Consider the following 14,220-nt stretch of genomic DNA (forward strand, 5'->3'; position numbering starts at 1 on the left):
ACAAGGTTTTACTCTATTGTCCAGGCTGGAGCACAGTGATGTGATGATAGCTCACTGCAGCCTCAAACTCCTGGGCTCAAGCAATCCTCCCACCTCAACCTCCTGAGTAGCTGGGACTATAGGCGTGCACCACCATGCCTGGCTAATCTTTCTATTTTTTGTAGAGACAGGGTCTCGCTGTGTTGCCCAGGCTGGTCTTGAACTCCTGGCCTCAAGTGATCCTCCTGCCCTCGCCTCCCAATGTACTGGGATTACAGGCATGAGCCACTGTGCCCGGCCAGTTTCTCTTATTTTATGTATTAAGTCTATCCAAGGTACTTTACAATTAGAGAAAAAGAAAAGCTTATGTAGCAGCAGAAGAGATTTCAAAACACAAACTGGGTTAAGTTATGGTTTAAAACCATTCCATGGCTCCTCACTGTGTTTAATGAAATCAAACTCCTCATCATAGCCACAAGCCCTGGCATGACTGGCCTCTGCCATCCACACAACGTCCACCCGGCCCTCGCCCTCACTCGCGGGGCTCCAGGGCCACGGGGGGCTCTTTCAGTCGCTTCAACACACCCTACACATTCCTGGCTCGCTGCCTTCACCCAGAGTGATACTCTGCAAGTATAATACCTCCCCCTCACCCCCATCTTGAAGTCTCAGTTTAAATGTGACCCTCTGCAGTCTGGTTTTCCATCCCCCCTGACCCCAAGTGCCTCATTTACTCTTCAGCGGCTTATATGCATCTGTTAACGCTTGTAATCATTAGCCTCTCCCACAAGAATGAAAGCTCTTCCAGGACAGGTACAGTGTCTATCTTATTTACCACCCTATCCCCAGACCCAGCACAGTTCCTGTTATATATTATAGTAAGTGTTTATATGGTGTAATAAATGTTCAAATAGTTGTTCAAATGACTGTTACCTACCATGAGTTAATTTAAAGCCTGAGATCAACTGATACTTCTAATTTTCTGAGCTAGAAAAACCAGGCCGCATGGGTAAAGTTGTATAATAGTATTTTCTTTTACACCAAACACATACTGTCTGTGGCCAACAACCATCACTCACCTGTTTAAGGCTAACGCTCATCTCTACACATAAAAATTCTCACCTGCGTTGGAGGACTCTTCTATATCTTTCAGTTTTCTCCTTCCCAATGACATGAAAAGAAATTAAGACCTCAAAATACTTTTGTTGAAAGTCTACGGATCTGTTTTATAAAACAAAGCTACATGTACTTCACTTTCAGTCCACTTCCATTTTGTTGTTTTCCTACGGCCTGGCCATGATTATATTCTGTATATGCTTGTGGAGTTTAAAATGATAGGAAGTGTATTAGTCACAGTTGTTGAATTTTCATGTTCAAATGTCTCTTAAACGCCAGGCACTGCGTTAAGAATATTACTATCTAATACTACCACATCCAGCTCACCTCCACCAACACTGCATTGACAGTAAGCCAGACGCTGTTTTCTACACTTCACAAACCTTCACTCTTCTGTGAGGCAGGTACTGTTATCATCCCGTATCACAAATACCTTAGATGATGAAACTGAAGCATACAGCTACCACACAACAGACACAGAGTCAGTGTTCCTGTTGTTAAGACACATCCCAACACGGCCTCCCCAAAGAGGATTAAGACATGAGCCACACCCTTAAAAAGTCCATACTTTTAGGAGAAACGTAAGGGTAAACCTAACATTTGTGCCAAGTTGCATATGCATGTATGAGGTACCAAGGAGAATAACACTTGTGCTTGAGGAAGACCAAGGAAAGCTTTACTGGAGATAAATGCCCTTATGGAAAATTCAATGAAATCGTTAGAGTTTATCCTCCTTTACCACCTAAAAGCACCTAATTCCATTCTGGCCTTTTCTTGGTTTCCCTCCCACCCCCTGGTGGAAGATTCTCCTCTGTCCATTTCCTAGAAGTTGGAGGTTCTCGGGCGCCCCTGTGTCTTCACTGTACATACTCCCTCCCCTCCCCACCCCACCCCACTCCCTCCTATGGCTGCAGCTCAGATCTCAGCTATGCCTCAGGCCCCTGAGATTCCTGCTTAAAAGTTTCAGTTACAGGGACTTTAAGACTCTACTTCAAACTTAAAGGTCAAGAAACAGTTCAAAGACCTGCTCCTTATGGTAAGTTACACAGATCTCTGACGCGCTCTACGGGTGATAAGGTTACAGGCCATTATGTCTTTCTTTCCGTTTTAAGAAGCAGCGTAAGTATTTACTGATTTTGAAAAGACTGTCATATATATGTTTCGAACAAGAGAATGATGAACCAAAGGATACCTAGTAAAGCGGCTAAATTTGTAACCTTAAATTAGCATGATATTCTTTTTTTCCCTGATACAAATTAACTGAAAAATTAATATTCTTTGATATGTAAATAAGGTGAGCACTGAAAGCACTGTTTAGACCTGAAAAAAGATCTGAAAGCTCCAAAAAAAAAGACATTATATGCCACAGAGGCCACCAGAACAACTAGAAAGACTAGGCTAACTTAGAAGAAATAGCTCTAAAAGTCTTTAAAAAGTGGCCAGTAAAAATAACTGATGGGAAAAAAAAAAAAAAGACGAGAGAAAACGGGTTGGGGGACTAAAAACATACTCTCATAAGCAGCAAAGGAGGCTGGTGAAGAGACTCAGGGAGGACTCCCAGAGGGCAGAGAGGGCCGTGTGGCCTGGGCCCAGGGAGGGGTGGACACTTCATCCAGAAAAAGAATGCCCCTTTCCTCCCAGATTTGAAGAGTAAGAGATCACATTTAGGCACAGCAGGAAATATGTAAAGTACAGTTAAGTAAAGGACAGATGAAAACCACCCTGTCGTCCTATGTGGAGATGAGCACTGTCGACATTTTGGTTCATGGGGAGAGAAGCAGTTTGTGAGAGGAACTCCCAGAAGTGAGAGCATGTTTACATACCAATTCCCCAAACGTGATTCATTAGCGTTTGTTTCTGCTTTACGCCATAAGCCTTCTTACATATCAGTCCCCTTTCTTTTTTTTAAATTCTTCTTCCTTCTTTTGCCTTAGTGTTTTAGTGAAATTCATCAAAAGTGCAGTAGTGCATGTTTCTACAGTAGAACGAAGAAAGCAGCAATCTGTCTGTCCGCAGTGGCTGAGAGCAGGGAGAGACCCAGCAGGAGTGGAAACCGAGAGGGAGCCAGGGGAGAGATGGCTGCTCCTCACCCCTTCCCCATGGACAGCTGCAGGGAAGCACCGCTCTGGCAACAAACCTGCTCCTCAGCCAGAGTCAACAGCGGAATCTCTTAGGCAGTCTCTTAAGGTGGCCCTGAAGGCATGTGAAGATAAATGAAGGAGAGCTGAAGATAAGCTGAAAGTAACTGAGGAAATTTGTGAGTAATTTGTGTTTTCCTTATTTGATGTCTAGGTATTAATTGTGCTGCATTCATGATACCTAGAATATATAACTGGGTAACTTCTGTCCTTAAGTGTTTGTCTCTTACTCTCTTTCCAAGTACTCTACTAAAATGACAATAGAGGAATTTTTTTTAAAGGTACAATACCAATAATGAGACATACAAGAGAGAAGACTTCAGTAGATGAGGGATTTTTTTCAATGAATTTTTGCAGATGGAAAGCAAGCTTTAGATGCAGACCTGAAAATGTGGACTGGCATAAAGTCTATTTAACTATCGCACAAATTCTCTTCCTTACCTCCTGCTAAGCCAGAGAACTATTCTCATCTATTTTCTCCACCTCCAAAGCCAGAGGTTTAGAAAAAAATGAACTGAAATGTGAATTGGCTCTAGAGTCAAATACATTAACAGGGGCAAAGAGGAACTGGAAACACAGATGACGTCAAAGGTGCGCACTGAAAGGTGTGCAAGCTCCCATTCAAGCTCCCAGCAACCCAAATGACTAAGAAACGCAAGCAAACACAAACATGTGTTCAAACATATACACAAAATCCATACATACCAACCACCCTACAGTAATGCCCATCACCCAATAAGACCCATCCTGAAATCTTAAAATAACAAAATAGAAGAAAAAAAAATCCAGCCAGGACCATTAGACATTTAACAAAATCCCAAGATAAAGAGTTCATTCATTTTTTTTTTTATTTCAGCATATTATAGGGGTACAGATGTTTAGGTTACGTATGTTGCCCTTGCCTTCCCCCTCCCCTCCTAAGTCCAGAGTTTCAAATATGTCCATCCTTCGGGTGGTGGGCATTGCATTCTTTGTGTATGCAAATACCCGTCCCCTCCTCCCTCCTCCCCCCTCCCCCCTGCCCAACATCCAATAGATGTTATTCTTATATGTGCACTTATTTGTTGAAGTTCATTCATTTCTTAAAGAAATCTACTAAGTGCCACACACAGTTTTAAAGGCTGGAGTTATAAAAGTGAACAAAACAGAGCAAAAATCCCTGCCCCCATGGAAGGCAGAGAAGTCAATAAAATATGTGGTATACTAGACAGTGACAAATGTTTTTAGGAAAAACAAAGCAGAGAAGTGAGATGAGCATCTGCACTTTTAAATAAAGAGGTTTCCTCACTGAGGTGACATTAAAGCAGTGACTTAAAGGAGGTGAGGGAGCAAGTAATCGGATACCTGACAGAAAAGACATCCAGGCAGAAGGAAGTACAGTAGCAAAGGCCCGAATCACCTGGAGAGAACAGAACCAATGCAGAGACCAGAAGAAAACTAAAAAGATTGACTCTTTGAGCCTATCATATCAATATAACAAGAATGGATATTATAATAAAGAATTGAAGAAAAAGAAAAATCAGACAAATAGTACAAAAAAAGGTCTCAGAACTGAAGAACATGAATTTCCAGAATGCAAGGGCCCATGGGAACCCAGCACAATAGATGAGAAAAGACCCACACCATGGCACACCCTCATGAAACTGCAGAACACCAGGACAGAGAATATCCTCAAAGATTCCAGAGAGACAGAAAACAACATAAGGTCCCATAAAAAGGATTTGGAACACTATGCCTCCATAGCAATTACAGATACCAGAAGACAGTATAGCAATGTCTGCACAATTCTGAAGGAAAATTATTTCCAACCTAGAATTTTATAACTGCCAAACTACCAAACCAGTGTGTGGGCAAAACAAAGTCATTCAAATACTTCTTAGGAAATGATTACAGTATGTGATTCAAGAAAATAGATGTACTCCCAGAAAGAGGAAGGCATGGTTCCGGCACAGGAAGGAGATGAGTGAACTCCAGGACAACACCTGGGCAGAGTTCTTGAGAGGAACAGTAAGGGAGGAGGAGGAAGAGGCAGAGCTCCAATAAACACACAGAAGTGATACACCGGAGCTCACAGAAAACGTTGCTGATAAGAACGTGGCCAATACGTTGGAACACTTAGGAAAAAATTAACAGAGGTATATGAAAAACACAGGGGAAGGCCAACCTAAACACCAGGAGGCTCACAGCTGTAATAGATCACCCAGCTCAACAGCAAACAATATTTGGCAGAGGTGTAAATACATAAAAGCTACCTGTCTTAGCCAAAAATTACAGCATAACTATGCTAGAGAGAAGGTGTGGAAAGGTAGGGAAGTGGGGGCAGCAAAAGCTAAATCCTAACCTGTCACAGCAGGCAATCAACAGGCCGACATGAGGGGAGAAAAGAAAGAATAATTTATCAAATAATTTACTAATACGAAGACATAGTAGGTCCCTGAATAAGGACTTTTTGTTACAAAGTTGATAAGAAAAAAGAAAAAGTCAATCCCCTACCTGTGTACCATGTGGACCTGGCACGTTCCCCCCACGTCTACGTGGGTTTTCTCTGCATCCTCTGGTTTCCCCCACATCCCAAAGATGTGCACGCTTGGTGCAGGAGAGTATCTACGCGGTCCCAGTGTGAGTGCTGGTGTGCCTTGCAATGAGAGGCGCCCTGTCCAGGGCTGGCTCCTGCCTCGCACCCGGAATTGCCAGAACAGGCCAGCCGTGACCCCTGAACTGAAATAAGCCGGAAGGAAAATGAATGAGTACAAATAATTGTCAAATAAAAATTCGTAGTGTACTATAACCATCCAATTGAACGACAATAAATGATGCTTGCGGCAGACACATTCGGTGAGCCGCCCTACTGGTGACTGTCTTTGAACTGGGTCTTGGTGCTAGGAGGTGCTCCTGACAGTTTTCACTCTGTGAACATTCACTCCTTGGCTTAACCCACCACCGCTATGGCTGCCATCATTCGCTGATTCACCAAAAAGGGGGAAAATAATTATCTTGTTTGTATTAATCTTTCTTAAAAGTATGCACAGTCCCATTTGTTCCAATGTTTAATATCAGAAGTATTCTGGACTTTATTTAGAAGTCTGGTGATGTTCCTGTGACCAGAACTATGCTGTAAGAACTCTTGTTCATGTCAATTCAGCCTACTGACTTCGTTATATGGTGTTTTGCTAAAAGTTGCAGTTTCCAAGAACCCCTTGATGACGTTACGTGAGAATGTACTGTGATGCTGGAGGAAAGAGGAAAATAACTAAGTGGATGCCTCTGAAAAGACTATGATGTAGGGAGGGCAGAGGAACTGGTTTGTTTGTTTGTTTTCCATTATAAGTCTTCTAGCATTATTTGACTTTTAAACCATATACACAAATTACTTTGATAAAAAATAAGAAGGGGAAAAGTAGCAACATTTAAAATTGGCCATTTTTCTCTCTACATTTTTTAGTAACCTTACTGTCTGGTATATCCATAAAAGAACGAACTTTTAGCCCAGGACCCTAGAGTGCTTGTTGGACAGGTGGGAGGGAAGGAAATTGATTCCCGGGCCCCAACTCAGCATTTACAAAATTTCTAGAGCAATGATCTGCTCATCTGTATATTTAAAAGCACTTCAGGTGAAACATCATCAAGCACATGGGGAAATGTCGACCAGCCCACTGAGATCGGGAAACTCTCTGGATCTGGTTTTATAAGTCACTTAACAGCTCAGCTCTCCTAACACAACCTAGTGGAAGTTATTTTCATTAAACAGCATCATTAGCACAAACACTTAACAGCATGTCCCAATTATTAGTAATTAACACACACACACACACACACCCATCCACATCTTTAACTTATTCTTGTCGAAATTTTCAAATAATGCAGAAAACAGTTTTATTCTACTTACGCGACTATCTGTTACAAAATACCTTCTTGAATTTCTCTAGGGGCCTGACAGCCTCTGGCTTTTATCCAACCAGATGGTTTAATTTTCCCTCAATTTTCCATCATTCGTGCTCTGGAAACGATGCACACTTTTCTAATGTATATTCATTTTTCCACATGATTACTTTGGTCATCTTTATTTATATATTGCCTTAAAGTATCAATATATAGCTCTTTATAGTTTTGAAAATGCTCTAATGTAATGGTATTTTAACCTGTAATCATGGCAGGCTACTAATAATCTGAGTACCTACCACATGCCAGGTACCATATGTTTTATCTTGTTGCTCACTACAACAATCTTACTCGATAGGTATTATTAATTCCACTTTATAGACGCAGAATCTGAGGCTGCGGAGCATAAATGCTTGCAAAAAAGACCAATGCAACCTCAGTTTGTTTTCAGAGCTCACGTGCTTTCTAAACACCAAGCTGCATCACTTCCAGCAGGCACTGGAATTTCAGAGATAGTCTAGTTGTTTACCCCACCTCCTTTTTTTAGGTGAGAAATTTAAGATCCAAAACTTTGAAGTAAATTACCTAAATGGCAGAATTAGACTGAATTCCCTATCTCTCGACTCTTCCTCCATTACAATTTATTCAACAAATATTTATGGGCTATACTATGTGCTGGGAATAGTTAACTGAACATAGTCTATTGCATATTAACTATGTGCTAGGCTCTACAAGAGCGCTTTAACATGCATTAACTCATACAGTCCTCGAGCAGTCCTAAACTAGGTAACATCCACAGTTTACAGGATAAAAAAACTAGAGTGAGAGAGGCTAAGTAACCTGCACAAGGTTACACAGCTAGCAAGTGGCAAAGCCAGCATGTGAAACCCAGTCTGACTCCAAAGTGAGAGCTCTTAGCCACTGTGCTCCAGCGTCCTCAAGGTTCACAGTCCACGGCTCTACAGTATTGCTCTTCTCATTACAAGTGTATGCACGAAGTGTGGATACTTCCTGTATCCTGATTCAAACCAATCGACTTGCTTAAAAAAATTTTAAAAACACCAAACAGGAAAATCTGTGCACTGACTGGTTGCTTGGTGATATTAAGGAATACTTTTTTTTTTAGGTGTGATAATGGTATTGTGGTTATGTTAAAAACAAGTTCTTACCTTTTACAGATACTGAAGTGTTTACAGATGAAACAGTAGGTCTAGGATTTGATTCGAAACTACCCAGGAGGTAAGGGAGGGGTGTGGATATAGAGCAAGATTGGCCCTGTGTTAGATAATTGTAGACGCTAGCTGATGGGTACACGCGGGTTCAATAGAGCGTTTTCTCTGCTTTGGTACATGTTTCAAATTTTCCACAATGAATAAAATGCACAATAAAAAAGAATGGGGGAAAACCATGATTTTAACATACTTGGGAAACAGAACTTTGAGTTATTTTTCCCATTCTACTTTTTGTATCGTTCCCATTTTCTGTGTCACTTTTATCATATAAAACATGAAATAAATATTTAAAGAAATGCAGATACTCCTTGCACACTGCTCCTGGACTCTGGGTATTCTCCAACTTTAATAAGCAGACCAAGACTGCCCATAATCGAATGGGGTCAAAACATCATGACAAAAGCATTTGCTATCTTTTTTATCAGTTCTCTACTATTCACATACTTTTAGAAAAGCCACTTTGCAAGAACAAATATGGTCTTTAAATATAAACTAGCCAAGAACATAAAGGCACGTAAGTGCAAAATTGCTTTAACAAAAATAACCAACGATACAGTTCATCTTCAAGGTTGGCAGAGTCTGGGTCGAGGACCTTAAACGTGCAAAGCTGACCTTGCCAATGGCCAGACAGGCCCCGATATATGGGCCTATCTCCTTAGGCTTTGATGCTGCCAGTGCTGGGAGTGGGGGTTCGCAGACCACCCGAGCTCCTAGGCCAAGAGTTCCGTGACCATCTCCAGTTCTCCCCAGTGATACAACAATTATTTCCACACGTACCACAATATGAAAAAAGTTTGGGGAGTTTCACACACTGACTGCCACACAAAAAAACCAGAAACTTTTCCTTAGGGCCATAGTGTTTTATTACGAAAATATAATAAAAACTTCCAGTGTAATTTAAAGGTAAACACAAATAGAAAAACAAAATGTACTGACTTCTATTCACTGAATCCACGTTTTTAGAACTGTCAATATTAATTGTAACAAAAAGAACATCAACAAGATTTTATATATGCTTCACGCAGCCCTGGGGTCAAAACTAGAGTGAGTTAAATACAACTTTCATTACAGTTAATGTGTTAAGCTAGACCTGCCTTGATCATTATTCAAAAGCTAAATGAAAGTATAGTAATAGTACAAGGGAATCTCTTTAAAATGCTGGTATATAAAAAAGAATCCCAATCATGTTATAGGCCTACACTATTGTTTTCTAATTTTTTAAATCTGCTCTCCCACACTCCACTTAGGAAATCTTAAAATATATTCCAACATCATTCAATGAAGTAATCTCCAAGTATAAATGTTAGCTCAGTGGCATAACGGTAAATTTGGGGGACAAGAGCAGAATCCGGATAATCTGTGCCAATGCTAAATGTATTCAAGGTAAATCTAAAATAATCCCACTTATTAAGGTTGAAAGAAAAGTACTTAAGTATCGGTGGAAAATCTTCCCAGAAGCTTATTAGAGCTATAAAGATCTTCTTTTAAATGACAAAAAACTGAAGCCCAAATTATTTGCTCAAGTTCACAGTGGCTGAACAGGGACTAGTCCCAGATCTCCTGGCTCCCAGAGACTGCACTTTCCAGGACTCCTCCACAGAATTCCTGCTAATTGCTTCCCTTAACCTCTCTAGAACCATAAAACAATATCCAAGTACTTTCTGCTCTACAAGGAAAGGGACTCTCTGGTTAATCTGCAACTAGCAAATCATAGCTTGAGGAGAAGCAATTTAACTTTATGCCACTAATTAACCTTAAATTTGTGATATTTAAACACAAGTTTATTAGTTAGTTCTTGTTTATATTTATGAAGTACTATGGCAGCCTTTTCTTGCACAGATTAAGAAATATCTTTTAAAAAACGTCATCAAGTTCTTCTTTATATGGTTATTTTAGGGGCACGTATTGAGATATATCAAAACCTATGTAAATAAGCCATGCTTGAACAGAGCAGTACTCTGTAAGAATGAAGACACCACTAACAGAATTTCCTTCCTTGTACTGAAAAACAGTTCAGGCAAGAGGAGTTTCCAACAAAATAGAATGTGAGACTGGTACATTAGTGGAAAAATGAACTGTCTAATAAAAAACCAATCAGTTAAATGAGGAAGAGAGAGATGACAATATAGAGATGAAAAAAACAAAAGAGGCCGGGAGCGGTGGCTCACGCCTGTAATCCTAGCTCTCTGGGAGGCCGAGGCGGGCAGATTGTTTGAGCTCAGGAGTTCGAGACCAGCCTGAGCAAGAGCGAGACCCCGTCTCTACTAAAAATTAGAAAGAAATTAATTGGACAACTAAAAATATATAGAAAAAATTAGCCAGGCATGGTGGCACATGCCTGTAGTCCCAGCTACTCGGGAGGCTGAGGCAGGAGGATCGCTTGAGCCCAGGAGTTTGAGGTTGCTGTGAGCTAGGATGACGCCATGGCACTCTAGCCCGGGCAACACAGTGAGACTCTGTCTCAAAAAAAAAAAAAAAACAAAAAAACAAAAGACATGATATTTGCGTAAGTTCTTTATACTTAGCAACTCTACTTTAAATTACCAAATGCCCATTCTCTCAGGAGAAACATTACGGGAAGTCTAACTTCAATACCCATATTGGCTAAACTGTACTGTCACACCAAACACTTTGTATTCTTTAAATTTCTCTACGAAGATTCAACAGGAAAAACCTAAAAGTTCCTTTTCCAGAAAAAAGTGATTAGTGTTTTTATTCTTAGGCACTATAGTATGTGTCTTGGGTTAACCTGAAACCCAAGAACACAAGCTCTGTGTCACTAGAGCAAGGACATCTGAGATGGTTGTTCATTTTGTTTCCTGCCACACGATGTCAATTCTGCAAGAACAGATGTAGTTTCTTCAATGCCATAAGGAAAGGTTAAGGTAAAAACAGGATCGCCCAGACTCCACACAAAATCATGAAAGTCCTGTACCCAAAAGAGGTTTATAATTAAAGTAATGATGTGAATTTAAGTCCTGATGTCCAAATTTCAGGGTCCTTGGAAAAGGGTGCTCCATGTACGTAACGTGATGTGCAACCGTTCAGTGAAATTAGAACCTAAGTCTGGAGCATAAAAGGTAGTAATTCTCTTAGGGTAAAATTTCTCACCTTTTATAGATCTATGTCCTACTGGTGAATTTGCAGGAAAAAAAAAACAAAGAAAAACAAAGGTTGTTTCCCAATCTCCCTTGGAATTCTTTGCATTTATATCTGGAATATCTGCCTTGCAACAGAAATACACACAAGTCTCTTCCCACTTTACAAATATATTTGTCCCTACCTTCATTCTTCAGGTCAAAAACTGACAGAAATAAGACAATTCAAAATGCTCGGACACACATCCATGATGCACTTCAGCCATCTAACAGATACTTCTGAGTTTACCATGTGCCAGTTGCGTGGATTTAAAAAAAAAAAAAAAAAAAAGAGTCCTCCTGGATATCACAGATCAATAGCAGCTGCCAATGGTACACCCCGACGTGCATAACTCACAATCAACTCAAACTCAAAGGACAGCACAGGGCAGGAGAAAAAAGACCTCTGAATGGGGTGTGCCCTCATCACTGACCACCTAGACCGCACCATCCCAGCTGGTTCCCCTGGTCGGTAGCCTTTCCAATCTGTCCTGCATTCAACTGCCAGATTCATTTCTAGAATTCCACTTTCAGGGAGTCTCTGCTCTACTCAAGAAGCTTCCAAAAGACTCCCTGCTACTTAACCACATCTAGTTCAAACTCTTCTTGGAAGTACCCATAGGCTAGCTCCACCTGCTTGACTTAGTTTAGTGCTCAACATGGCTCCCTTCTGCCAATTCCTTTTCAAGCGGGAAGGACCCAAACCTAATTCAACTTCCTGCTGACTCCTTGGGCAGCCTTCATTCTAAGCAGTCTTAAAAGACTGTTCCCTCTGTAGTCAGTACAGACCGTTCGTTTTCAGGACATTCTTTCGGAAGTCGGCATAAGCTTTCTCCACAAACGGCGGGTACATCCCAAGGCATTTTTAACACCACCGTCATCCCGAACAGGTGTTCGTATTCCCAGCCACCCCTCTGCGAAAGCAGAGGGAGTCCCGGCCTCGCATCCTGGAAGAGGGCGACAGGGCTTTGGGCGCCTGCAAACCGCGGAGAGGGAAAAAACGAAGGGAGAAAGGAAAGGGAACGTCTGCGTCCCGTGCTCTCAGTCCTTTCTCTGGGAAGGGAGGGAGCGGGGGGAGGAGACCCCAAGAAACGGATTCTGAGGAAGGACAGAAAACGTCCGTGTGCCCTGGGCGGAGACGGCCAGCTGCGCCGCGACACAAAGAGGCTGGGCGTCGGAAGGCGAGGGCATCGCCGAGGGCCGAGGAGCGAGGAGCGAGCGCACGGCGCGCCCTCGGGGCAGCGGCCGAGCGCCGACGCGGTGGTCCGCGGGGACGAGGCGGTGACAAGGCTCCGCGGCGGGCGTCCGCGGGCATCAGCCAAGGGGCGCGGGGGCGGGGAGGAGCTTTTGAGTGGGGTCGCGTCCCAGAGGGACAAACGCTGCGCAGGGCGTGCTCTCCGAGAACGGAGACCTCGGCGACGCGGAAGGCGTGAGAGCGTCGAGGCACCGGCGTTTCCCAGCCCCACACCGCCGGCGTCCCTGCACACTCACCGCGTCGCTTCCAAACGCCACCACTCCGGCTGCAGCGACCGGCCGGCGCAGCCGCACTGAGCGCGCCCGCCCACGTGACTCGCCGGGGGCCACGGCCTCTCCACGTGACCCGCGGGCAGCGTTAGTCCCCTCCCTCTCGCCGCTCTTCTCCGCGTGGTCGTGCCGCCCCTCCCTCCCTGGCAAGATGGCGGCGCCCGGCTGTGGCGTGCCGGGCCTCCGGATCCGGGGTGCCGGCCAGCCTTTGGGGAGTCTCGTCACTCTCGTTTCAAGGCTATTTTGCTCCGCCGCCGCTTCCTCTAAGTCTCTGGACGCCCAGCGATTAGCCGAAAGGCTTCGAGCCCAAAAGCAGGAACAGAAGACGAAAAAGGAGTCGGTGAGTCCAGAGGGACCACAACTCCCAAGAGGCAATGCGCTCACTGGTTTTCCTGGCGGGGAGTGAGGTGGGGGAGTCCTCTGACTGACAGCAAGTAAGTAGACGTCCGGGACATGGGGGAGAATGGAGAGGAAGCGGAGGAGAGCGGTCAGTACGAGTACGGCATCTTCCCGTGCGGTGGTGCGTCTTTGCCCCTGCCGGGCTCAGTGCTAACCGCTGCGTGGGCGAGTCTGATACAAAACTACAGTCGTTCCCTCCCCAAATCGTCACCCAGACCCTACAGAAGGCCTCCCCACCGGGCGTTCCCCACTGTTCTTTCTCTCTCCCTAGGTGCCCACAAACCCCGTTCAGCGGAGGGTGCGAGAATTAGTGCGCTTCACACAGCAGCTGCAGCGAGTCCACCCCAATGTGCTCGCTAAGGCACTGAGCCGAGGGATTCTCCACCAGGACAAGGACCTCGTGGTCATCAATAAGCCCTATGGCCTACCTGTGCACGGTAAGGACCGTGTGGGAAAGGACCCTGCTGCCGCTTTCTGCTACAGCTAAGGGAAACTGACACATTGCTGGTGGGGCACTCTGAAGCCTTGCATTCAAATCGATTAAACCTTTGTAGACTGTTACCCTGTATAATGCACTACTGAGGACACGGAGATAGATGAGACAACCCCTACCTTCCACACACCTGCCAATCAGCGGCGATTCATGGACCACCCTGTGTACACACTCCCACAGGGATTGCTGTAGAGAAATACTGTGTGGTTCTAGTCTTCAGGTTATTATTATTTTTTTAATCAAAACTGAAAATGAGGCCGGGCGCGGTGGCTCACGCCTGTAATCCTAGCTCTCTGGGAGGCCAAGGCGGGCGGATTGTTTGA

General features: G+C 43.6%; 2 protein-coding genes across 4 annotated transcripts in view; one reads left to right on the forward strand and one right to left on the reverse strand.

Annotated features, from left to right (window-relative positions):
* Window positions 1–13,069, reverse strand: part of FAM118B (family with sequence similarity 118, member B) — a 46,013-nt gene extending 32,944 nt beyond the window's left edge. The window contains exon 1 of one of the 3 annotated variants that reach the window (XM_012663617.1): window positions 12,973–13,069. Coding sequence is in view for 2 of the 3 variants with exons in the window: in XM_012663618.1 (XP_012519072.1) it covers window positions 5,727–5,737 (11 nt within the window). In the remaining variant the exon portion in view is untranslated. Of the gene's footprint in view, window positions 1–5,726; window positions 5,774–12,972 lie in introns of those variants that run through there. The other 2 variants (XM_012663618.1, XM_012663616.1) reach the window with 2 other exon arrangements.
* Window positions 13,070–13,156: 87 nt separating this feature from the next.
* RPUSD4 (RNA pseudouridylate synthase domain containing 4) overlaps window positions 13,157–14,220 on the forward strand; it is a 20,413-nt gene continuing 19,349 nt past the window's right edge. The window contains 2 exon segments of the mRNA XM_012663610.1: window positions 13,157–13,345; window positions 13,676–13,906. Coding sequence (XP_012519064.1) covers window positions 13,157–13,345; window positions 13,676–13,906 — 420 coding nt within the window.

This window comes from Propithecus coquereli, unplaced genomic scaffold, assembly GCF_000956105.1.
Source record: "Propithecus coquereli isolate 6110/MARCELLA unplaced genomic scaffold, Pcoq_1.0 Scaffold815, whole genome shotgun sequence".
Lineage (NCBI taxonomy): Eukaryota > Metazoa > Chordata > Mammalia > Primates > Indriidae > Propithecus > Propithecus coquereli.